The sequence below is a fragment of the Drosophila melanogaster genome, chromosome X (assembly GCF_000001215.4).
Source record: "Drosophila melanogaster chromosome X".
Classification (NCBI taxonomy): Eukaryota; Metazoa; Arthropoda; class Insecta; order Diptera; family Drosophilidae; genus Drosophila; species Drosophila melanogaster.
Window position 1 is genome coordinate 18413777 of NC_004354.4, and position 15485 is coordinate 18429261.

The window sequence follows — 15485 nt, forward strand, 5'->3', positions numbered from 1 at the left end:
CGCCTTGGGTCTATCAGTGTCCATCAACCGGGTGGCAAACGAAGATGCCTCACCCACCTCGCGTTGCCAAGGCCAACTGCATATGAAGGGCTTCCTGGTCCAGGCCAAACTAATAAACCAACTCAATTAGGGGGTAAAAAAATAAACAAACAGTCGGCCAAATTGCGAAAAATGTGGATATACTCAATTGGAAATCCTGGCGACTGGAGGATGCTCACTAGGCTGGATAAAAGTGAAATTTGGAATAATGCCCAGGCGGCAAAATATGCATAGCAATTGGTTTTTTAGAGAATTTCTCTGGGGCTCAAACACTTTTAGCTTTTGGGCAAGTTTTAGCCAAGTGATCGAAGCAATCTAGACCTATACCTATATATCGACTACTGATATATTCAGATTCCAAATTCCTGATTCCAGCCTATAAATACGCCACGAGATTGGCGGACCGTGCATTTTTGCGGCTGCTGAGAGCGTCTGTGCCCCAAAAAATGTACCCAAACACATACATATGTGCATATGAGTGTGTGTGTGTGTGTGTGAACGCAGATGTCAATAAAATAAACTAATTTAATTAAAAGGCCGTGGGCGGGGCGGGTTTGGGGCGTGTTGTAAGTCGCATGCAGTCGCATGTTGGGCGGCAAAAATCAGGTCACTAAGTCACTAACCCAGCGATGATTGTCGGATAAGTTTGGCTGGGAACCAACGGGCCTGCCGGCGAACCCAACTGCATATGGCAATTATTTATGCATTAATTATTTATTTATTTACATAAGCTGATAGTCGAGGCACACTTGCGTTTTGCCTGCAAATATTAATGCGAACCGCATACACTATCACAGATTTTGTTCTGTGGCTTCCTTCAATAAACTAATTGATTATTTTAGGCAAAAGGCATTAAACTGCCTTAAGTTGAAATAAAAACAAAAAAAAAAACTAGCCAACTCTTAACATGCCAATCGAATATAATAGCATAGACTTTCTTGCGTCTAGCTACATACATTGGAATTGCGTTTACGCAGCGTTGCTTAAGCGAGTGCATAATTGCAGCACTTAGATGCAATTTGCGGTGGTTATACCCATTACTCGTAGAGTACAAGGGTATACTAGGTTCGTTGAAAAGTATGTAACAGGCAGAAGGAAGCGTTTCCGACCATACAAAGAATATCAATATATATACATGTATATATTCTCGATCCGGATAAATAGGGATAAAAAAGCTTAAAGGCTGAGATTAGCATACAGATTGACCCACCCCTCCTTACACCTACCAAACAACCAAAACGTTCGAGGCGTGAACTTTTAAAAAATTTGAAAACATTTCTTCTCGTTTTATTCCCCACAATATCTATCGATATTCCAGAAAACCGTTGAAATTTCGCGAACGCACTTCCACTAGCTGAGTAACACGGTCGCAAGTCGCGACTATAGCATTCTATCTGGTTTTTAATTGCTAGCGGTTTCCTAAATCGATGTCAGCCGCTAGAAAATGTTTTAGTGCCAGGTCCCCAGGGCAGAAAATACAATATCCCTGGTAATATACAATATATATTGTCTAATTTATCGTTATAATAAAAATATACCAAAATATACAAGAGTTGAAGTTTTACAAACGGGCGACAACTCTATCATTTTCAGTCAAGTCATTCAGTGCGAAGTAAGCATTTCATAAAATCTGAACCTTTATTCAGTTCTTCCCATTTCTACAGAAATAATATTCAAGAATCCATAATCTATAATCCAAAACAATGAACTTCATCTCGTTCAGGTAAATAAAACGCCGTAAATCTGTAGCTTTCACCGAGCATTTCACAAACACATTTTTCATTATCATTTGTCAGCGTAATTAGCCGCTTTGACTTTTTTTGGTTGGACGTGCTTAAGCAATTGGATCTGAAGTCTCGCATTAGCTTTGCAGCCAGTTGCGATATGTTTGAGAACATCTATGTTAGGAGTTCTCCTCTACGCCTGAGCCGCGTAGTTAATTTGGAGGAAATGATTGAGTTCTCATTGCTTGAAACCAAACTATTTGTGGAACTTTCGGGTTCTGACATTGAGATTATACGCGGAGGTCCACATACCCCAATGTTTTCACATTTCGAGGATTTCATACGCCTGATGTCGATCCGGCTAACGAAGGTGAATGAGATTGCTCTCGAGGGATTCCAACTCACGCAATACAAGTGGTTCAACGCTCCCGAAACCAGCTTCAGCAACTTGACCTATGTTAGCTTGCGTCGTTGTCAGCTCAATGATGAGAACCTTGTGGGCTGGGAGTTCTTGACTCATCTGGAGACATTGGATCTGAGATACAACGATCGATTGACTGGGAGCTGTTTGATGAGTCTTCCAACTTCGTTGTTGTCCCTTTATATAACCGGCTGCCGGAATTTGTGCCCGAATCAACTAATATTCCTGAACCGTATACCACGACTACGCGAGCTGCGTGCCTCGGACCTGATGCCCGGCGGGCACTGGCATATCTATCGTGACCTGGTGCTGGCTTGTCCCTTGCTGGTGATGGTCGAGATATCAATTTGCTCCCTAAACCGGGATGAGTATAGGCTGGGTGAGCTGCGCTATCTGCAGTCGTTGGTCATTAAAGCTCACTCCACAGACACAATTCGCTGTAAGGTCAGCGACTGGATGCTGATTTCCCTATTGGATGTGCCCTTTCTGCGAAACCTGATGTTTTCAGATGCACCGAGTGGCTTTGTTAGCGCAAATGCCCTGTCGATTATATCGAGATTTCGGCAGCTGCGTGTTCTGAAAATGCCGAATCAGCCATACCGGCCCAATGACCTCTTAAGATTGAGGAATCTAACTTTTCTTGAGACGCTGGACCTCAGCAATTCACCCTATATCACTAATGAGGTTGTCATCGAACTGGTCATAGGAATTCCCAACCTTAGTGTGTTAATAGTCCAAGGATGTCCTCTGCTCACAAATCGTGTATACCTTGATGCAGAATTGGCCAGTAAGAAAAGGAGCAATGGGAACATGGTCAAGGTGCAGCTATAGACTGACTCGAAAGAACGTCCAAATGCGTAATTCAGCAACAACATAACAAAATCGGCATCCATATTAAAACAAATTGTACTTATCATTGTAATAATAAATGACTTATCATAATAATAAATGACTCCTAGAGTTTATAGCCGAATTCTGTTGGAAAAAATTTGTTAAAGGTAGCAGGTCTTGATTCACTTGGCCATTCCTTAAGTAATCTCGTTAGCCGACAATGAGTGAAATCAAATATGAAACAATGTGAAAATCAAGTTAAACGCAAGAATGTGCCATTATTGTTTTTTATTTTTTGTTTTGTTTTTGTTTTTGTTTTTTTTTTTGTATTTCTTGTTTGGCCCCATTTCGTTTAGCTGCTTTGAATATTCTCATTACTGCGATGTAATAATATTGTAGCAGTGAGGGAAAGCCTGAAAATAATAAATGCGCAGATTGCACAACAAATTAACGCGGGGGGCACGTGGGCGTGGCATGTCGGGGGCACCGCCCACTTGTCAAGCGTTTTCAATATCGCAGCTCTGGCATCGAAGCAAAAAAATAAAAAAATAATAATAAAAAAAAGGTAAAAAAAAGAACACAACAAAATGGGGAGAAAAAATGAAAAAAATAATTCTCTGAAAATATGAAAAAATAGATGAAGACAGCAAGACAACAAAGGCGCACGAACCCAGTGCACAAAGGCGGCTCGAATCTGGCCAAAAAGATCTGGCCACATGGAGGTGTGGCCGGCCGGCCGCCTTTTTGCCTATTGATTTCGTAATTGAAGGTTAAATTTTAATGCTCTCGACTAAGCAACTGTGTGTGCGTTGCACGTACACACACACAAGTGTTGGCAGTTAATAGCGCGTGGTATCAGGACATTGTTCCAGTTTCGGTTCGCTGCTGCCACGCCCTCGTTGGAATGGCGTGCACCATCTGGCGGACTTCTGGACGCACCAGGTGGGTGGCGGGCACTACGAGGTTGGTGCGATAAGATAGCCATTAAGATGTAGCACCACAATTACCAATGGCTGCTATGTGAGACACCTCAATTCGGAGCTGCAGTTAAGCGATTGAAACATTTGAGGGTATCGCATTTATTATGGTATCGCATCCCAGAACTATCGACTGCGTATGGGTCTTATTTTATGTACATCACTAACATTATTTTTTGTAATTATCCCCAAAAGGTGTGTGCATTATTGAGCCTTGATACGCCTTGAAAACTGAAAGCAAAGGAGAACGTTAGAGTCCAGTTCCTAAACTATTTGACACTCGTTTTTCAGCTGGTGTGAGAGCCAGAAAGATATAGATGTAGATCACAGTACCTCAGGATTGCTAGACGGACAAACGGACGGACAGGCAGACAAACGGACATGGGTAGTTTGACTCGGCTAGTGATACTAATCGAGAAATTATATATAAATTACTTATCATTTATATAATTATATATATGTACATATATATGATTTTTGCTTCACAAGTAACGGGTATAACAGTCACTTCAAGTCAAACAAAATTAGTATGAATAAAACATACGCATAGTACAATCCTCTCATGAGCTGAATCTCTTATTTGTGAATTGTGAAATTGTATTACAGCTGATATATTGATATTAAAGCGTTCAAATTAACTAGTCAAAGTTATTGGGCTTACACTAATTCTGCCCAAGTGGAAAGAGGATATAAATCCCAGTTAAAGCCAGCATTTTTATGCACAGTAACTTCAGGTTTGGTTGTACACCATATTCCACTGATGGCGAGTCGGTCTTGTTGGTGGTCAACCCAATCATGCCCAGCCATCCTGGGCTCGTCTATCGCCATTGACATCGATGCCACGCTGACGCGGCGCTGTCAGGTCATGTCGGTCATTAATCTTCGCCTCTGGAAATTCCACGCAAAAGGCCAACAAAGGCGGGCATGGAAAACGGCATGTGTGATAATGGTCGAGTGTGTGCGGCCAAGTATTTAGGCAAATGTCGCCAGCTCAAACCACTAAAAACTGAGCCCCACATCACCAAATGGACGACGGACAACGGACAACGGACAACGGACAATGGACAATGGACATGGAAACAATGACAGCGATGGGCGACGGCGGTTTCAAGAGCAGTTCGGCGAAAACAGCAGTTAGAGGAATGCCAACTGCAATGGCTGTCAGTCATTGCCCATGGCGGTGATACCCTGTAATTCCCAGCCAGATAACTTGATGCTGGTCAACTAGAAGGATACAAGTTTCGGTGATTGCAGATAAACTTTAAACTCTTTAAAACATGGCATGAGCCATGATAGACATAATTATGTGAGTATATAGATTTATTGGTAATCCAAATTCGCTGTTATCTCTATCGCGAACATTTGCTTTGAGTCGCAAAGGATATCAACATTTCGTCAGGAACCGATCCGTAGGCCTGTCCAATTTCTCCCGTGGCTTTGTTTTGTCTCATTGTGTGCGCCTTTGTGACCCACATAGACGTGAAATGTTGCGCCCGACTGGACACCACAATGTGGCGGGTTGAGTGGGCTGATGGTTCGGGTGGGTGCTGGTGGCTCTCTGTGAAAAGGACATTGAGATGGCTATGGCTCGCTGCACTTGGCTGGGCCCGACTGCTTGTCCTGTATTGGCATTGCAATTATACAAATTAATGTCGGAGACAAAAAGCTCGCAGATTGCGTCGCCCGCAGCGCTGGCATTGTGTATTTATCGTGCGGGGGGTTTTCACAGAGGGACGAATGATGAGCGGTAATTGAAACATCACGCCATTACACAATGGCCCAAGGACGTACTGAAAGGAAGGGGGTGGCTCATCGACAATGACAATCGATGATTGCCGCTGCATCGGGAATTGACTTCGCCTCGCACTTTCACACTGAGCCAAACCGAGGCGCTCGCAATGCGAGTGCATGAATGTGGTTAATTTATGGAGTGAGCCGGCGGTCTCCATTACGACCTTGATTGCAGGTGTAATTGCAGTGCGATATCAAGCAGAAAAGCTACGAGAATTGCCAGTAGAAATTATCTTTGTACACTGCCATCGATTTAATTTTACGTGCAAAAAAAACCAGTGGGTTACACTAGTTAACTTAGGTTAGATGCAGTTATATCTATTATATTTAGTATATATGGTACGGATATCATGTTCATACAATTTGGCTGACATTTAAGTGTTAAATATAGAACATAAAGTTGTTGAGAATGTCTGCTTCATGTACAGGTACATAGTCAGTGGTGACTCCGATACTTGTTGCATCTTAACACTTATCGTATAGGTCAGCCAAAAGTTAAAAACCATTTGGTTTTTATTTGGCTATAATGTAGAAAAATGTAGAAAAGATTTAATGTTCTGAAGTAAGTTTTGGTGACCCCGATTGTCTGCTTTTCTTTCAGTTGGCATTTTTTTTGTAGAAGTAATACGCAATAAATGTAAGCTAAATATACACATATATATTTATATTTCTGTCCGTGTACTTCTTCACGACTTCTGCGCCATTCTGTCCTACTGTGTGCTTGCCCAGAATTGGCAATGCCAAAACAAGTGGCGCCATCTCCAGCTTGATAATGCTTTTACTGACCACCGCCTCCTGCTCCAAAGACCGTGCGTCTGTGCGTCCATGCATTTGTTCTGAAGGTTGCCTGCGCTTTTACCCCCGATTCTGTTTCAGATTTTGATTTTGATTTCGGGAGACCGACTTGCTCGCCTTGGCGAAGGTTTCCCTCCGTTTGACAGTTGGAAAATGCTAGCAATTTCCCAGCGCAGAGTCGCCTTGGTTGCGAAACCTCTGTGTGTATTTGCTCCCAGGCGAACAGCCAGCTGTGGCCCATTACATAACACTCCCTGGCCCGCTCCACATGTCCACCACACCCAGAGAAACAAAGGTTTGGCATATCTAATACATTGACATTAATATTATTTATTTGCCCCTTTCGTAAATAACTAGATACAAATGGTAATAAAACATGGTGATATCAATTTGTTCGATAGTTTTATTTTAAATGCGACGTACGTTTGCAAATATAATTTTAAGTATAACATTCAATTACAGGTGACATACGTGTTATTTGAAATTAATTAATAATAATAACAACCGAATTCTCTCAGTGTCTAAATCTGTCCCTCGTCACGACAACGCACAAAACAAAAAACGGCTAACCAGCAACAAAATGGCTTAGATCAGAAAACACAAATCAAAAACTAGCAAAAAGGCCTCCCAGGCCAAAAATCGGGCCCACTGCCCGATTTTGTGCCTTTCGAAAAGCTGCCAGGTCCTCAGGCCCCACTTCAAGCCCACAGCTCACCGCTCACCGCTCACAACTTTGCAATCTCCGACTCTTGGGCTGAAGCTGGAACTGGGGCTCGACTAAAGCCCCCCATCCCATCGCATCCTATTCAAACCGATCCAGTGGAGCAGTCCAATCCGATCTGGCTGCCCAATTTCCGCGCCCATTTGGCGGCGGCTGCGTGAGAACTAGCAAAAAATAACCAATGGTAAATGGGAGGTGGATGTGTGGTAGTCGGTCGTGGTTATACCCATTAGATGTTCTCAGGCTTAGACATTAATTAATTTAAAACAATTACTAGTTCAATTACTATATCATTGAATGACAAGAAAGATAACTTCATAGCACCTGCAATAGTGTTCACTTGTGTAGTGGATATTTTTATTTAATTTAAAATATGTAAGTTACAAATGTCAGCTATTTGTGTCTAAAGATTTACATGATTCAGTATATATTTATTAAATTATTATTATTATTATTTATTATATTATTATTATTATTATTATTATTATTATTATTGAAATATCTAATCTACAGAACTTAAATCATATCACATTAAATATCATAACCATATATCTATCAAACATTATCATATCATATTATATACAACAAACAATCAAACGAATAGTCAACAATTTTTTTGGTTAGTTCATTATAATTTCACAATTTCCCTGTTCATATACACATATTTACTTAATTACCAAATGCGGACAACTATGCCCACTCAAAGTACCAAAATGCGGAGTATGAAAAGTCTGTTAAAAGTTAAACACAAAAAAAAAAAACCCAAAAAATGTGCAACGCACCGGGGGTGTGGTGGTGGAAAATGAAAAATCGGGCGGTCCATTAATAAAGCACTTGACAAGAGCCACGTGAGAATGATATGATATGCTATGCTATTTGCGGTGGAGGCCTGGAAGTGACCCAAAAACTCAAAAAAAAGAAAATGAAAATGAAAATGAAAATGGAGTGGGTGAATCCAGTGGGTTCACCTTGTCCGCTGGCATTTCCTTTTGCCGCATTCGGACAAGTGCGGACAAATTTCCAATTAAACAATCGATGCGATTAACACGAAAGGCGATCTCTGCCGCCAAAAAGAAGGCGTGGCCGATGGGGGGCGGCGGTGGTGGCGGCATTATTGCGTAGAGCGGCGCGCCTGCGCTCTGCCTGCTTTGCCAACTGATGAAAACCCGTTCTCATGGCTGTTGCCACTTTTTTGCTTTTTTCCACTGATTTTCCTCAACTTTGTTTTTTTTTTTAATTTATTTATTTTTTTTTTGCACCATATTTTGAGAGCAGACCGGCGGCAGCTGCGAGCTGCAAACTGCAAACTGCGTATAAATAGGCCCAAAGAACTGCGAACCGAGACAGTTACCAATCGCAATCCAATCGAACTGAGTCGAATTTTTTTCAAGTGAATCACTTTAACAATGGCATTCAAGGTGCGTGAAAAGTTGTTGCACATCGCAGGCAAACCGATTGACATGGAAAAGGAGCCGGTGGCACGGGGATGCGAGTTGCCTGCACTTGTTATCCTTTCACTCATCGCTCGACAGCCAACCACAAAGGGGGGGCACATCCTTTTTCCAGTCTGCTTTGTTGCTTCTCAGCTGGCAGGATAACTAGCTGGCATGATAACGGGCTGGCAGGATAACTGTCTGCCTATCTCTGGCTGGCTCTGGCTGGTGGCTCCTGGCCAGGCCACAGCTCTCGACCTCATATGGTCAATAGAAAGTGGATTTCAATCTCGGCCCGCTCGCAATTGAAAATCAATGTTGAAGGCAATGAAAAACGAGAGCAAGACCAACACGCATGCTAATTGTGCGAGTGCCGAGTGGCAGCTGATTATGAGGCCTCGATCTGGGTCAGTTTTGGCCAGGAATGGTTCAGCAAGCAAAATGGGCCAGGAAATATGAGAACGGCTGAATGGGGCACTTGGTGAAAAATGGCTCGTGCAAAAACGAGATATAAAGCACCACTCGCACAACAAATAATTACAATTTCGAGTGTCAGTAACAAATTGATTTTGTATCTTGATTTTGTAGTCCTTTTTTTTATATCAGCATTTCCTGGCTCTTTGTCAGAGCAATCAATTGATGGGCACCAGTTCTGCATTCAGATGCACAAGTTGAAAATAACTTTCTATGCTTATTGTCTATTTACGAAAATAGTTGCTTTCCAGCTAACGATTTATTTAACCTGGCTTGTATTGGACAGCTCTGTGTGTCTTTCGATTAAGCGATAGAAATCGCAGCAGCACCCTTTCAAGGCCATATTCCACCATGGCAGCACACCCCAACTATTCCAACTTTATCAACTTAATTAAAAGTTTTCTCGCCAGCAATTTCCTGCAGACGGTCGAACTGTGACAGAGCCAAACGACACTGATTTATACAATTGCGCATATTATATGTAAATATCTCAAATCTAACGCATTTTCAGGTTATCCTCTCCGTTGTCCTGGTGGCGCTGATCGCCTGCGTCCAGGCGAAGCCCGGCGGTCCGGCGGCCTATTCGATTAGTGCGCCCAGCGTTGACCACGCCTCCGTGGGCAGCACTCAGGAGCATACGGTGAAGGGTCACTACGGCCAGTCCTCCCAGTCGGACTATGCCAGCCAGGTCCAGACCGCTCACTCGCAGTCCCATGTCCAGCGGTCCAGCATCAGCAATGACGCCGGACTGGCGCCCGTCGCCGCCCATGGCTACGCAGGTGAGTCCCGGTCGCAGGATCTCCGATCCAAGCCAAGCCACCCATCCAATCCACTCAATCCACCGATACTTCCAACGCCAAATGTACACCATTGCACCACCCAGCACACTACTCACACGCACCACTTTGTGTCCCCTTTGCACGTAGTCGCAGTGATGGCTCAGGTTTTTATAACTCTTCCATTTATCTGGAACACATCTTGATATTTGCGTACAAGAAACTTTTCAAAGACTACATGTTTGAAACACTTTAAATTGCTCACAAACTAAATATTATACTTTAAACATCTAATACGCGAATTATACGAGTAGATGAGAAAAGTACCTCAATCATTCAAAGTTTGTTGAATCATTTGTGAACTGATAGATACACGCAGCTCAAACAGATACAAACCGGCCATTACTGCTTAGTTGATTGTTAACACTTTTAACCCGAAAATGAAAATGCAAAACCCAAGCTGCTCCGGCCCATGCCATCGCTGCGCCGGCCTACTCCTTGGGCTACGCCGGGCACACGGCTCCCGCCCAGATTCAGGGCGTCGCCTATGGCGGACACTATGCGGCCAGCGCTCCGGCTGTGCAGATCTCCGGACTGGGGCACTCGCTGGGACTGGGACACTCGCTGGGACTTGGTCAATCGCTGGGACTGGGCGGATACGGTGGCTACGGATACGGAGGCTATGGCTCCTATAGTGCCGCTCCGGTCATCTCGCACGGATATCTGGCCCATGCCCCAGTCGCCGCCGCTCCAGTTGTGAAATACGCCGCTGCTCCATCGTACGGTAGGTGACCAGGATAACCGAGGATATCGAAGATATCGAGGATATTGAGTTCCGGCATCCAGGACTAACTAACGCTAACCCCATCTCCCAGCATTAACTTCACTTTTCCGCACTTTCGCACGCTTTCGAATCCCCGAAAATCTGATTCCTCAACGATTTCGCAACGGGTTTTTTTTCCCAGTCTGAAAGCAGAAAAGGAACTTTATTGTGTTTTCGCCCCGTTGGCCAAGTGCACTTGGCAAAAACAAACTTTGGCCCGGGTGGTGGAGTGCACAGCGCAAGTTTCGCTCCATCAGGCACGGAGGACTTTTCTGATATATGGGTGGTTAGTCTGGGCTCCAGAGTTAGTACGCAACCAGGTGGGAAAGCAGGGGAGTCTCACATCTGGGAGATCGTTTTGATGCAGCAAGCTAAAAGGAAAACTTTAGGGAAAATTGTTTAAAGTTGGACCGTGAAAATTGCGGCAGGTTGCCAGCAAGACATCACAGAGATCACAGCGATAAGACACAAATGATTGCGGCTTGAAACAAAGAGTCCAGCTGAGGTTAAAGCCCTCAAAGATCATTGCTGTTTGTTTGCACGCTTCAAAGGATTGCCAATGCCTAGCGGAGTCCTAGCGAGCAATCGATACATCTCGGCCATCTGGCCGAGCAAACAAAGCAGCCAACAAAAGGGATAATCGGTTTTGGGTCCGGCCGCAATCGATTTGTCTTGCTAAAAAACAGATACAAATGTACCGGTGGATGGGGGTGTGGAAATTCGGCGGTGAGGTAACCATCAGGTCAGGCATGTAATCAATCATTCGCCGCCTATCTATTTCGAAGGCTTTAAAGCTCCGCTCTGGCAATAGTCGGCACAGCAAGGTGGTGCAAAAACTGCATCCCAATGGCTCCTGGGGGATTCAGCTGGCCATGTCGAAGTCCAAGTCAGCGAGTCACCAAAATCACCCAATCACCGAATTGCCCAGTCACCCAGTCACCCATTCACCGTTCCCGTTCGATTCGGTGTCACTTGATTGATGTTGGCTGACGCTTCCCGGGGCTTGTGGCCCAGTGCACGGCGAGAAAAGAGTCATTAGATGGCATTAGTCTCTGATTTTAATATTTCGTGTTCTAAGTGGCACAACATGTCGTATACTTAATATTTACCTTGTGTGCTGCAATCTCAATGCATGCAAGTTTCCCTCGCTCAAAAGGACAATACACTGAAAATAAATGCATGAATAGCATAACTCATGAGGATAGGACTACTTTATGACGAATTTTAATTAAGTTTGAAAACCAAGCCCAGAAGCTGCAAGTAGTTTTGAGAACGGAGAACCATTGTTCGGCACAGCAAGAGTAATATAAAAAGATTCGACAGCCCAACTCTCTAGGCATTGTATCGTACGATGAATTTTGGCCCTGTGCAGGAATGTTGTGCCACCGGTCCAGTGGGTGGTGGTGGTGGTGGTCAGGCCATCTCAGGTGGTTGCCATTGACAACCTTTAAGTGGCACATTGGGCGAGCAGCCCTGGGGCTGGCTGGTGTATTGTCCAAACAATGGACACGATGCTAATTTGGGGAAGCTCTATCTCGACCTCCACTGTGACTATCTCTCTTTCAGCTCGGCCATCTGTCTCTGTCTATCATTCTCCTGTGTCTTGACTCGCTTTGTTTGTGTGCTTGTTTTTTTTTTTTTTATAATAAACCTAACGTTGTTGTGTGTGCCACCCTTACCCCCCCATAGCTCCCGGAATCATTGGACACGGCATTGGACTTGCCGCCCCCGCCTATGCTGCCCCCGCCTACGCTGCTCCTGCATACGCTACGCATCTAGCTGGGCCCGTGGTGAAGTGAGTATCCGGCTCGCAGGACCATATTAATAAGGTTGCCTCATAATCGCCACCACCGTTCCCACTTTCAGGGCCGCCGTCGCCGCACCCGCCCTTGTCCACACATCGGTCTCCGGCCATGGTATTCACTATGGCTACTAGAGGATCCATCGCCCATCGTCATCGCCACCGCCACCGCCTCCGCCTCTGCACCGCCTCCACCAGCCCCATCGCCAGTGCACACTCGCACACAAATACACTTTCCTATCCGTCTGGCTAACTACACTAATAGGAACAATAATACCCAGAGCGTGTCGGTAGATGTTCGCCTTAATTAAAACTCAATTTGTTAACTGCACCAGAAGCCTGTGACCCGTGAGCCATTCGACGGGTTAGGAGCCAACCAAGCACACCTGAACTCAACTGGGCCACCTGGGTGATAAAAGGGGCACGCAGCGCGGGATGCAGTGCGGTGCCGCACGCTCCGTTTTTATTATCGTGTTGTTAGCCTGGTCCCAGAGCTTAAACTTATCCACCCATTCCGCATTGTGAATGCTGAATGTGTTTTTTTTTTTATCGCGGTTGAATTTACGTTGTATTTAAACTTAATTTGTAAACTGAAACGAAATGCATGTGGAAATGTTGGAAAAAAAAAATGAACTCGTTGTTATAACTGGCTAGCAATGGGTGGAAGGGTCTCGGGGTAATAGTTGTAGAAGGTCGGCCTGTCGCTCCATGATGATATATGATATATGATATGATGCGATGCGATGCGATGCAAGCACTGCAGTGCTCTCCCTTTTTTTTTTTTTTTTTTGGCCATGATGCGGACCAGAAGCAGGCCGAGATTTATTTGCCACGCACCAGTTGATCAGCATACTTTATGGCGCATAACAGGACACGCGTTTCATGAGCATAAGTCTCTCGGCTGGTAAGCGACACTTGCCGTTATAGACAATGTCAATTGGATTCATCGCCACGAAACGCACTGTACCGCCGACTGACCATAAATATGATGCTGTATGTAGTCCGCCAAATACCAAGTGAAAGTGCAAAGGCCCAGAAAAGCAATTTACGTCACATCGGGCATCGCGCACATGGCCCGAAATAGATGATAACCCGTTTATTTCGGTCCTCGCCTAAAATATGGCCTACACAGAAAATAAAGCCGGCAAATTCGATGGCATTAAAAATGTCACTGAGTTCGTGGGAGAGTGAAAGTCAGAGTTTGCCAGCTAAGTCGCATCAACTTGAATGATGGGACGGCGAGGGACGACAGCTTTAAGAGCCATCAACAAGGATAACTCTGAGCCGGGATAACTGCAGGAGCAACTGGAGAGCTGGGCCATTCAACAGAAAATCTAACATTAACTAACATAAAAAGGATACATCCTTTTACGCACATTGTGTGCTAATTAATGTGATTCACAGTTGCACAATTCCCTCTGTGCAAATAAAAAGGTATATATTTCATTCCCCAGGAGCTTATATTCAATTTAAATACGAAGATATTTACTTAGCACGCAATTTAGCTTCGAGTATCTTGGCCCAAAACTGTTTCATCTTTTGGCCAACTTAAGGTCATGGCTGTGGATAGAGTACTTCTTTTGGCCATTATAAATTATAATCGCTAGCACTCGACTCTCTTACCCCGCCCTCAGTGGACAGTTGACGGGCACTTGGGACACCAAATTGGGTAGCTCCTCATTATGCAGCTAATTAGAAAACCAAACCGAAGTGTCCACGTCTTTGGAGCCTGCTGCAGTCCTGCAGCACAGGACACTTGGCCACAGGTGGGCCAGACTTCAGTGGCAAGGGAAATTCTGTGTTTGTCTTTGTATCTGAATGCAGCGTTTTTGTTTTGCCAGCTCGTTCGGGGAAATGAACAGGATGCGGTCCTACGCACACAACTCACTCACACAACACACACATAGCACACACACACACAGATGCTACACTTTGGCAGGATACTCGCAGGATACGCACGCACACGTGCGCTTATTTAGTAACTATATTTGCTTTGCGTTTCTAGTTCGGCTGGTTTTCCACTTCTTTTACCCATTTTACTTTTTGCTCCTGTCTCTGCTTTTGCTGTTTGCCATTGCCCGTGTGTATTTGTGTGTATTTGCCTGGACGACACTAAATTGGAATTTTCCATGCAAATAAGTCGATGGGGGTCGAAATGTATGACCGAATGAAGCCCCCCATCGTTGTCGGTATTCCAATTAATATTCAGCCTACAAATTGAATTACTTCCCGTACGTGGCCATAATCAGTTGGCCAGCTCCTCAATATTTATTTACATTTGCAGCATTTTCCGGCTACGCCTTATGGTGCCAACGTGCTTGTGGAAGTGAAAGGTGGCAGTGGTACTAGTGGTGCAAGTAGTGCAAGTGGCTTAGTCAGCGGGTCGTCCGGGTGGGTACATTTAATGCAATTGTCGTGTTTTGGCCACGGATTCTGGATGCCATATTCCGGTTCCGTTTTGCTCTTGGCTCGAGCTCCACTTACTGTTTACATTGGCCCGCAATGCACTGATGGCCTTGCCGGCAGGTGTCCTGCCAAGAACGAACCCCTCCAAGGACACGTTTTTGCCCCCCCCACCATTTTTTTGGGGCCAAAGTAACCACTCCACCGGCAATCGTCACCTGTTGGGCACAGTGCCGGATTGCCTGGGGCCTGCTCCCCTGGCAGGCAGATGGGGAATCGAGCGGCTGGAAAGTTGGGAAAGTGGCCCAAAATTGCATAACACCCTCACAATTGTCGTGGCGCCGCAAACAAGTGCACCGACCACATTAATGTCTATATTGCCTGGGGGCGAGGTCACAGTTTGTGCGGTTAAAGGGGGCAAAGTCGAGTTAAAGGCACCTACAAATCTAGATACACTTGCACGCCTTTAAGGATAT

The 15485-nt window shown here is 44.7% G+C and overlaps 2 protein-coding genes across 3 annotated transcripts, besides 1 other annotated feature; both read left to right on the plus strand.

The window, feature by feature from the left end:
- Positions 1 to 1067: 1067 nt before the first annotated feature.
- Positions 1068 to 1448: a mobile genetic element.
- Positions 1449 to 1638: 190 nt separating this feature from the next.
- Positions 1639 to 3135, plus strand: CG15056 (uncharacterized protein). Its single transcript, NM_133063.2, has 2 exons — positions 1639 to 1762; positions 1836 to 3135. The coding sequence occupies exons 1-2, from the start codon at positions 1743 to 1745 to the stop codon at positions 3013 to 3015; spliced, it is 1200 nt and encodes a 399-aa protein (NP_573291.1). The 5' UTR covers positions 1639 to 1742; the 3' UTR covers positions 3016 to 3135.
- Positions 3136 to 8636: 5501 nt separating this feature from the next.
- Positions 8637 to 13225, plus strand: CG42323 (uncharacterized protein). 2 transcript variants are annotated; one of them, NM_001144747.2, is made up of 5 exons: positions 8637 to 8717; positions 9718 to 9985; positions 10443 to 10766; positions 12495 to 12600; positions 12672 to 13225. In NM_001144747.2, exons 1-5 carry the CDS (start codon positions 8706 to 8708, stop codon positions 12739 to 12741), a joined length of 780 nt encoding a protein of 259 aa, NP_001138219.1. In that variant the 5' UTR covers positions 8637 to 8705; the 3' UTR covers positions 12742 to 13225. The 2 variants fall into 2 exon arrangements, with proteins under 2 accessions (NP_001138219.1, NP_001138218.1); NM_001144746.2 differs by lacking the exon at positions 10443 to 10766.
- The last annotated feature ends 2260 nt before the right edge of the window (positions 13226 to 15485 follow it).